We start from the raw sequence: 10,696 nt of genomic DNA on the forward strand, positions 1-10,696 counted from the left end.
GAGGAGAAAGGGGAGGAGGAAGGGGGGGAGGAGGGCTTCTGGCCTTTCCCCTTTCTCCTCTCTGTCCACCATGGATGTTTGGGTCTGTCAGTGGAAAGCCCTCCGGGTCCCCCATCTTTGGTCTCCAGGAGCAGGTAGGGGAGGGCTAACAGGAAACGGGTTCTCCCTGGTGCTCCCAGGCCTGCGGGGCTCCTGCCTGCTCGTCAGACCTCGCGCTCAGCACTAGTCCGGAGCCTGAGAGACGACAGAGAAAATGGAATGAAAACACGGGGCTGTCTCCTCGTGACCAAACCAGCCCAATGTGAAACCGTGTCCACTTTCGCTCAGTAAAAGCCCACGTGCGCCCGGCCTGGGGAAGCCGGTAAGCACGACGTCTCCTTCCTCTCCTCGCTAGGCTTTCCCCCCCAGTGTCATCACCGTGGTCTTTTACTGCGGGTCGGTGACCCTGTTCTTCGCTGCGATCAAGCTGGTCAGCTTCCGCCTGCACCTCATGTTCGACCAGGGGGAAGTCGTTCTGCAGGGCCCCTCCAAGAGGAAGGACAAGCCGGACAGGGACAGAGCGGCCCGCCACGAGCCCACAACGAGCCGCAAAATACCCAGGTAGCCCGCGTTACTGCGCCAGTTTGCAGCTTAAATGTTGCGATTCTACTAAAATAGTGTTCATCGTTCATGAAAACAGCAGTGTAGGCAGACGCGGACGCAGCTTCTCTGATAGCGAGGCCTGTTCTTAGGCAGCGAGTTGATGTTGATGATCAAGGTGGCTTCCCTGGCTGCTTTTCCTCAGCCCATCAACTAGTATACAATTGGCTGGCCTCAGGCTTAGTCCGAGCTGCAAAAAGTTTTATTTACGCATTTTATCTGACTAGTTAAATGCTTAGAGCGTGGCAGAGTGTTTTAAAGAATAGCTGTGCACTAGCAGGTGGCATAGTGGTGAAGGCTCTGGACTCCCATGTGGCCATCCGTGGTTTGAGTCCTGGACCCTGCGACTTGAAACTCGTGCCGGGCGCATGTGTGTGTGTGCCCAACATCCCTGGAGGAGAGTGGAGGACTGCAGGGTTGCTGCATGGCCATCTTCCCAGGGGGTGATTTCTCACTTCTGTCTGTCTCTGACTCTCCAGCAAGTGCATGCACCCTATAGCAAAAATCTCCCCATGAAAAACAGTAATATTTGTGTTTGTCGACAGGAAAGGACACATTGCACAGGACTGAAATGTGGGAGAAATTCCTGAGTAGCCATCGTCCTCACTATTCTTGTGCTGTTTCACGTAGCTCCTTGAGGAAGCACGTGTTTTAATTTTATAGTAATGTTTACTATCATCTCTTAACGAGGTTTGCGAATGAGGACGGACGAGATGGACCCTGGGAGGAAAGCCCCTGTGGACTAGTGCTGCGGGGTCCTGGCCTGCCTGACCATGTCATGCGCTTGGGTCTCCCATTGGTTTGCAGTCATAGGCAGACTCACAGCGGCAAGAAGGAAGAGGCCAGCCGGAACCTGCCCACGCCTCCCCTCCTCTGCAGCTCCCGAGGACACGGCGTCAGCTCGCACCACTCCTCCGGGCCGTCGGTCAGTGGCTTTCTCCTGTTTCACTCTGTTGTTCGGGCTTGCCCCCAGGGTGGGAGTGTGCAGTGCAGGTGGCCTGGCCCTGTGCTGGGGGTGCAGAGTGCCCAGGGTGTGGAGGTGGCCGATGAGTGTGCTCGGGCCCCGAGGTCGTCCTGGGGTTGGATGCATGTTTAAAGCACACCCTCCAGCCTGCTCCGCTGCCCCTGTCTGCCCACTGCCTGACTGCCGGGCAGGCCAGGTCCTGGCTTTCTCTTCCCTCCCGTCCGCCATTCATCTAAGCCACCACATCACACGCTCTGGCTGGGATCAGTGTCCCCTCTCTGCTGTGTTCTGCACGGAGTCCCATGCGAGTCTGGGAAGCCGGTCAGTCTCCTTGTGTCCCAGACCGGCTCAGCTACAACTGGTCACTGCTGTGCACGTCACGCCTCGTCCCTCCTTGGTCATCAGCAAGGCCCTCCTGCTCGGCCGCACTGTCGAGGGCTGATGAGGGCGCCGTGTGGATCTTGAACCCTCGGTGCTCCCCTCCCTGCACCGCTCTCAGGGGCGGGGTGCGCCTGCCGGGAAGTCATCGGAGCCAGGGAGAGCATTGAGTGTGGTCTTTTCCGTCTCTATAGGAGTTGCCTGCCCAGGAGACCGCAGAGGACCTCAAAGGTAGTAGACCGTCTGTGGCGCCGTGTGCTGTCTCTCATGGCGTCGTCCTCACAGGGCGCAGCGTTCCTGTGCAGTAACTGGAGGGAGCCACACCTGGGCCCGCACAGCTGCATGTCACTCGTCTCTTTAACTCAGTCTTTGTCGCGTGAGAGTTTGTACAGCACGTCTGCGTTCGATGGCGGGGTTTCAGCCTTCATCGCGTTGCCATTTCTAGGCCTCATTTTCTTTCTTTTTCTTTCTTTCTTTCTTTTTTTTTGAGAGTTTTTTTGCTATAGGGTGTGTGTGTTTGCCAGAAGAGAGATAGAAAGCAAGAAATCACCCTCCGGGGGTTGGGGGGATCGCCACACCGCAAACCTTTCTCCTCCATTCTCCTCTTGGGACCTTGGGCATGTACATGTACCTGGTGTGAGTTTAAGCCACCAGGTCCAGGACTCGAACCGTGGTTGACTACATGGGAGTCCAGCGACATAGCCATCTGCTGGTCCCCCTCTAGACCTCATTTTCATAGAGCTGTAATAGCAGGTATATAATGGGATATATTTATCATTGACACAAAATTTTTATCACTACCTACATTGAAAAGTGACAGGAAGTGGACCAGCCCGTGGCATGGTGGTTAAGGCACTGGACTCCCACACAGCCAACTGCAGTTGGAGTCTCAGACCCGGTGGCTTGCTTTTCCTCTGTCTCTGTCTGGTGAGCACAAGTGCCCTACAGCAAAATAATAATAATAAGTAAAGTTGAATAAATAATTCTAGATGAAGAAAGGAGGAAGGAGGTCAGGAGGCCCAGCTGTGGTAGAGTAGGCAGCCGCACAGTGCGGCAGCTTGGCTGGAGTGAGACCAGAGCTGACCTGAGACGTGGAACTGGGTGCCGACGGTCTTGAGTGCTGGGCGACTGGGGAGGGGCGGCGCCATGCTGAGACCCGTGGAGGGTACCTGTCTTCTCTCTCTCAATGAGATAAATAGACTTAAAAAAAGGAGAAAGGAAAATGAGGGCCAGCCGGTGGCATGGTGGTTAAGGTGGCCAGGCCCCACACGGTGGACTGTGTGGTTCAAGTCCTGGACCCTGTGGCTCAAAAAACACAGTGGGCCTGTGAGTGTGTAGGCACAACATGCTGGAGGATCACTGAGAGGAGGGGTGGCAACGTGGCCATCCCCTCAAGAGGGGACTCTCTTAACTTTCCCTCTCTGTCTTTGGTAAGTGCATGTGCCCTATAGAAAATTGGGGGGAAAGAGAGAGAGGAGGAATTATTTGGCATTCTGCGCCTCTGCATCTCATTTTTGTTCGCTTGTTTTAGTTTTGCTAGAGGACACATGCGCCTAATAGACAGAGAAAGCGAGGGAGAGAGAGAGAGCACCCCGGGGGCAGCCACGTTGCAACGATTTCTCTCCATTCTGCCTTTGGGGTTTGGGGCATGCATGCACTCTCTCCTGGGGTGTTTCTGAAGCCCCGGGGTCTGGGGTTCAGCTGGGCAGGTGGAATCCAGCTGCCTCACCCCGCACCCCTGCGGGCTCTTACCCGCATTTATCTGAAGTTCTTGGTTTTGCTTTGGAGAACTTTCTTTTAACCTAAACAAATTTCCATTTTAGTAAGATTTTATTTCATTGTCTACGGTTATCTGCAGAAGGCTTAGGAAGGGTCTTTCAGAGACCCTAGGGGACCTTTTGTTCCTCCCTAGTTCTGTTTTTTCCAGTACTGCTGGAAAGGTGAGTTTTATCTTTAATTTTGAAAACCGTGTAAACATACTATTTTTGTGCCAGTACCATGCTGTTTTGATTCACAGTGGGAGGGTGAGTGTCTGTGTGGGAGGAGGGACTGCGAAGGGTGTGGGAGGGGCTCGGGGAGAAGGCATTTAACTAACACGAGAATGTAAGGTTCTTTGTTGAAAATGATGTATAAGGTAATAGCCTTGATTTGATTATCACACACTGCATGCATGCTTTGAATACTATATTAAATGCCATAAAGATGCACAAAAATAAATGGAAATGATAAATTATAAAATAAAATCAAATCAGGAAAAAATAGTGAGAACTTTAATTTTCTGGAAAATAGCTGAAATTAACATCATGGCCCTGGACTTTTTTGTTTGTTTTGAGATTTTTGCCATTGGATGTGTGTACTTGCTGGAGAGAGACAGAGAGAGACAGAGAGAGAGAGAGAGAGAGAGAGAGGAATTGCCTCCCCAGGAGGTGGCCACACTTCAGTCTCTACTCCCACATTCTCCTCTTAGGACCTTGGGCACATACACACACGTGCCCAGGCTGTTCAAGCCTGTGGGCCTGGGGGTTGAACCATAGAGTTGACCGTGCACCCTAACCTCCACACCACCGCTGACCCTGAGCTTCTAATGGGATTACCTCCTCTGTCATTTAGATACATTCTGTTACGAAGACATAGTTAGCCACAGTCTTGTCCACATTGCTAATTCTGAAGTAAAGTGCACTTCCGGTTTCCATTTTAGTTGCATAAACAGTGTGATAATAGTGTTACTTCATGTCCGTTTTTACACGCACGTGCACACAAATGTACGCTTTTCCTCCGATTAAGCTACATGGTAGTCTAGATTACCGCAGGTGGAGTGTAGCTGTGAACACTCGTTACCTGTGAGGAAGGACGACTGCCGTGAACACCCACCGCCTCTAAGGGGACCGCAGCCGTGAACGCCCGCCACCGCTAAGGGGACCGTGACCGTGAACGCCCACACCTCTAAGGGGACCGTAACCGTGAACGCCCACACCTCTAAGGGGACCGTAACTGCGAACGCTCACTACCTCTAAGGGGACCGTGACCGTGAATGCTCACACCTCTAAGGGGACCGTGACCGTGAACGCCCACACCTCTAAGGGGACCGTGACTGTGAACGCCCACACCTCTAAGGGGACCGTAACCGTTAACGCCTGCTGCCTCTAAAGGGACCGTAACCGTGAACGCCCACACCTCTAAGGGGACCGTAACTGCGAACGCTCACTACCTCTAAGGGGACCGTGACCGTGAATGCTCACACCTCTAAGGGGACCGTGACCGTGAACGCCCACACCTCTAAGGGGACTGTAACTGTGAACGCCCACACCTCTACGGGGACCGTAACTGCGAACGCCCACTACCTCTAAGGGGACTGTACCTGTGAATGCTCACTACCTCTAAGGGGACTGTAGCTGCTAATGCCTACTACCTGTAGGGAGACTGTAGCTGTGAATGCCTGTTACCTGAAGGAGGACTGTAGCTAGGAATACCCGTTACCCGTAGAGGGATTGTAGCTGCAAATGCCTGTTATCTGTGGGTAGACTAGCTGTGAGTGCCCATTACCTTTAGGGATACTGTAGCTGTGAGCGCCTGTTGCTTGTGAACACCTCTTGCCTGACTGTAGCTGTGAATGCCTGTTGCCTGTAGGGGGCTATAGCTGTGAACGCCTGTTGCCTGAAGGGGGGCTGTAGCTGTGAATGCCTGTTGCCTGTTGGGGGGCTGTAGCTGTGAACGCCTGTTGCCTATAGGGGGACTGTAGCTGTGAATGCCTGTTGCCTGTTGGGGGGCTGTAGCTGTGAACGCCTGTTGCCTGTAGGGGGCTGTAGCTGTGAATGCCTGTTGCCTGTAGGGGGCTGTAACTGTGAATGCCTGTTGCCTATAGGGGGCTGTAGCTGTGAACGCCTGTTGCCTGTAGGGGGACTGTAGGTATCAGTGCCCGTTGCCTGTGAACACTCATTGCCTGACTGTAGCTGTGAATGCCTGTTACCTTATAAAGCTATGCATGTTCTGGTTTTTACACTTCACCGTTTATGTCGAAATGGGTATTTTTTCTTTTGTTACTAGGAATTACAGTATAGGTTTTATGCATATCACTTCATTTTGAGTCATAGCAGGAAAATGTAAAACAAGTTCTAATCTAGTGCTTTGGGCAACAGTGCGCAGAAATAGTGTTTTGTTGTTTTCTTAAGTTGAATGTGACAAGACACCATTCCAGCGCACAGCTGTTTCTGTTGTTAAAAGGTGCAGTATCTTACTTTATTGTTTAACTGCTTTATTGAGATATAATTCTGACATTATATAAGGTACTCATTTAAACTATACAATTCCATTTTTTTAGTGTACTCAAACAGTGTGTATCCATTACCACAGTCGATTTTAGAATATTTTCATCACCTTAAACGGAGACCTCACACCACTGTCCAAGTGTTCACTCAGATGTGTGTTTTCATTTCTTTTCGGTCTGTGCCTAGGAGTGGAATTACTCGGTCACTTCATAATTTGATGTTCACCACTTGGAGAGCAGCCAGACCGTTCTAGAGAACGGGTGCACTGTTTTGCAGTCCCACTGTTAACTCCTCGGAGTCCCGGTTTCTCCTCGTGACAGCACTTCCTGCCCATGTGTTCTTTGTAGTGGTCCCCGTGGACGTGAAAGGGATCTTATTATGGTTTGATTTGTATCTATCTAATGACTAATGATGATAATTTTGTCATTATTATTATCTTTAGAAAAATGTTTATTTGAGTCCTTTGATCAGTTTTTGTTGAGTTCCAGGAGCTTTTTTTTTTAATTGCCGGTGGGTGCGTGTGCCCATCAGAGGGGAGAAACGGGCGGACAGACACAGAGAGCACCCCAATGGTGTAATGCTCCAGTGTTTTCCCTCCACTCTCCCTTCCACCTGGCATGTTTTCAAGTCGCGGGGTCAGGATTTGAACTACATTCGGCCATGTGGAATCTGCCTTTCCATGCACAGTACATCACTGTGCGAGGGGCCTGGCCTGAGAGCTCTTTCTATATTTTAGACACAAGTTTTTTTTTCAGATATTTGATTTGTAAATATTTTCCCCCATTCTGTGCATCGTTTTGTCCCTTTCTTAATGGGGTCCTTTGAAGCACGAAAAGTTTTAATTTTCATGATGTTTTGTGATTTTCGATTTTCCTTTCCCTTCCTTTCCTCTCTCTCTCTCTCTCTCTTCCTTCCGTCCTTCCTTACGTCCTTCCTTAAGTGCTAAAGGACACGCGCACACATGAGAGAGAGAATGAAAGCACCCGCGTGTGGGGGTGCTGCCTGGGCATGCCGCGGTCATTTTTCCTCTAGTTCTTCATCCTGTCTGGATCCTGGGCACATGCCCTGTGCCTGGTGTGACATTGCCCTGGCTGGGGCTTGAACTTCAGGCGTCTGTGTGGGATTGGCTCCCCGCACAGCACCTAATCACTGCCTGGGGCCAGCCCTGTTGTTTCCTTTGACGCTTGAGCCTGGCATCGTGCAGAAGTAACCACTGTGAATCGAGGTCTTAAAGGTTGATTCCGATGTTTTCTGCTAAAAAGTTTATAGTTTTAGCCTTTCCATTTAGAACTGTGGTCGACTTTGAATTACTGTGTGTGGTGTGAGATGGGGCGGGGTGTCCACCTTCACCCTTGTGAATGTGTTTATCAGTTGCCTGGCGCCAGTTGGTTAAAAAAAAGACTATTTCTTGGAGCCAGTTGATGACGTAATGGCTATGACGCTGGACTCCCATGTAGTCGACCATGGTTCCAGTCCCGGACCTGGTGGCTTAAGCTCATGCCAGGCGCGTGTGCGTGCGTGCCCAAGATCCCAAGAGGAGAATGGAGGAGAAGGGATTGTGCCATGACCATCCCTCCAGGGGGTGATTTCTCACTCTCTGTCTCTCTGTCTTTCTGGTGAGCACACGTGACCTATAGCAAAAATGAACTCTCAAAAACAGAGACAATTTCTTTCCACTATTAGTTTGTTCTAGCATCCTTGTTGAAATAAATGGGCCATACATGCAAGGGTTCCACTTTTGGACCTGCAGTTCTTGCCCTTTGTCTGTTCTCACCTGTTTCACGTCAGTGCGACGGCTCCTGATCGCTGCAGTTGTGTCACGAGGTATGAGGCAGACTGAGCGTTCCCAGCCAGGGGCTGCTCCCAGGAGATCTGACAGCGTCAGGAGGCACTTTCAGTTGTCACAGTGGAGTGGAGTTGCTATTGGCATCGAGGAGGCGGAGCCCCGGGATGCTCCCTAGTGACCCTGCAGGGTGGAGAGCAGGCCTCACCACTGAGCATCTCTGGGTGCACGGGGCTCGGCCACAGTTGAGATCTGGGTTTAGAGGGAGGTAGTAAAACATCAGGGATTTCCGACGGCAGGTCCAAAGAGCTGTCTGTCTAACCGCACTGTTCTCACCCCAAAGCCCACCCCACTGCAAAAGGTAAAATCCTGCTACAATTTTAAATATAGACGTTTCCTTTTTTAAAGAACTATTCATTTATGGAACCAGCAGATGGCGTAATGGTTACGTTGCTGGATTCCTATGTAGTTGACCGTAATTTGAATCCCAGACCAGGCAGCTTAAAACTCACACTGGGCGTGTGTGTGTGTGTGTGTGTGTGTGTGTGTGTGTGTGTGTATGAGCCCATGTCCAAGATTCCAAGAGGAGAATGGAGGAGAAGGGATTGCAGTGTGGCCATCCCTCCTGGGGATGATTTCTCGCTCTCTCTCTCTCTCTCTGTCTCTCTCTCTCTCTCTGGCAAGCACATGAGTCCTATAGCAAAAATCTCTCTTTCAAAAAAATTATCTAATAAATAAATAAATAAATATTTTAAAATCTGCTATAGGGCATGTGTGCTCACCAGAGAGATGGGGTGGGGGAGTAAGGAAGCAAGCTGCCAGCTCTGGGACTTGAACCACGGTCAGCCATGTGAGAGTCCAGCGCCTTAACTGCCATGCTACCTGCTGGTCCCTAAGTATGGATATTTCAAGAACAATTTTGTAGTGAAAGTGATTTTGGTCGAAGCATCCCATCACACTTGTCAATGCTACTTGTAGATTGTTCTCACTAGGTTGTGCACCGGGATGGTCTTCCTTCACGTCGGGTGTTAATAAAGTTGCCGTTTGTTGATTTCAGGGGTCATTCTGTCAGAAGACCAACCAGGAGCGCCAGTGTCATCCACATCACCGGGTATCAAAATGGAAAACCCACCTTCTTCTCAAATGCGCAGGCCAGAAACGGCACCCAGGACAGCCGTGCCGCTGAAACCCGTGGCCACAGAAACTCTCATCAGTGGCAAAGGGAAGGACAAGAGGGGGGGCGGGCAGCAGCCTTTCCGTCACAGATCCGAGGGCGGCTTGGCGGACAGGGGGCCCTTGCGGAAGCTGCCCCACCTGTCCTTGTCGCAGTATGACTTGCTAGAAACTGACGTCTCCTTCCAGCCCTGGGGGAGTGAGAACTCAGTCCCGATCCCAGAACCCGGCAGCCGTGCCCAGAGCTCTGGGCAGGGTCAGCTGCAGGACACGGTGGCTCAGGACAGCCTGAGCAGCAGCTGCCCTCAGTGTCACACCTTCGTGGCCATGCCTGCGGAGGGGCCGGTGGACACGTGTTGCTGCATGGACCCGCCCTTGAACCCGGAGATGGGCTACTCCGACAGTGAGGTCGCCATCACCCTTGTTGACACTTCCCAGCCCGGGGAACCACTGAGTCTGCATGAACCCATCAGGATCGTGGTCACCATGAGCAGCACCCAGAACTCCATGACAGACAGGGACAGCTCCCTCCTCCTGAAGGTGGTGGGCACCGAGGTGGCCGGAGGACAGCCTGACCCAGAGCCCATGTCCCCGGGGGTGGCCAGTCCCCCAGCTGAGCAGATCCGAATCCCCATGATCACCCTGGAGCTGTCTGAGGATGGAGGACAGGGTGGGACTTGTCCCCAGGGCAGTGGCAGTGAGAAGTCTCCAGAGGGACCGCAGGCGGAGGCCTCCTCCGACCAGTGCCCTGGCTCCGGCTCTGAGAACTGCCGGCCTTCCCCTGGACGCCCCCGGGAAACAGCCTCCCCACCGACCCCTGCTGTGACCTCCGAGTCGGAGGGGGCACAGGAAGGCCAGACCAGCCTTGACCCGTCATCCTGTAAGGCCAGCCACGAGAAGAGGCACGCACGGGTGCTCAGCGTGGACAGCGGGACGGACGTCCTCTTGAGCAAAAGCTCCACTGATGTTATTAACGAGAGGGAGAAAACAATGCCCACCTCCAAGTCCGACCTGGAGGCCAAGGAGGGCCAAATACCAAACGAGTCCAACTTCCTGGAGTTCGTCTCCCTGTTGGAGTCCATCAGCACATCCAAGATGGCGGCTCCCGCTCAGTCCAATGGCTCCGCCAGGCACCACGGGGACCGCGGGCTTCTCCCAGGTGAGCTCTCGCCTCAGTTCTGTCCTGGTGACGACAGGGCAGATGGCAGGACGAGGACTCAGCTTTGCGGTGGTGTGTGCCGAATGTGCCCGCTCTGGGCAGGTGATGAGCACGGTTCCCAAACTGGTCCTTCCAGGGAACGCTGGGCACCTTAGTGGATGGAGTCCCAGCTTTCCCAGAGGCTGAGCATACTTACTCGCAGGGAGAGGCACGGCCGTGGGTGTTACCCCAGTGACCCAGGGACCAGACCTCTACTGACGCCGCTCCTTACAGAGATGCTTTCCCAGAGAGTCGACCGTAAGCCCATTCTGTTCAGCGGATCTACTTTTCCTGCT

The 10,696-nt window shown here is 52.4% G+C and overlaps 1 protein-coding gene across 1 annotated transcript in view; it reads left to right on the forward strand.

Annotated features, from left to right (window-relative positions):
* The window catches only part of PCNX2 (pecanex 2), a 215,259-nt gene that overhangs the window by 14,722 nt on the left and 189,841 nt on the right, over nucleotides 1–10,696 (forward strand). The window contains exons 2-5 of the mRNA XM_006146000.3: nucleotides 395–600; nucleotides 1,447–1,564; nucleotides 2,176–2,212; nucleotides 9,087–10,361. Coding sequence (XP_006146062.1) covers nucleotides 395–600; nucleotides 1,447–1,564; nucleotides 2,176–2,212; nucleotides 9,087–10,361 — 1,636 coding nt within the window. The remainder of the gene's footprint in view (nucleotides 1–394; nucleotides 601–1,446; nucleotides 1,565–2,175; nucleotides 2,213–9,086; nucleotides 10,362–10,696) is intronic.

This window comes from Tupaia chinensis, unplaced genomic scaffold (genome assembly GCF_000334495.1).
Source record: "Tupaia chinensis unplaced genomic scaffold, TupChi_1.0 Scaffold000161_1, whole genome shotgun sequence".
Taxonomy (NCBI): Eukaryota; Metazoa; Chordata; class Mammalia; order Scandentia; family Tupaiidae; genus Tupaia; species Tupaia belangeri.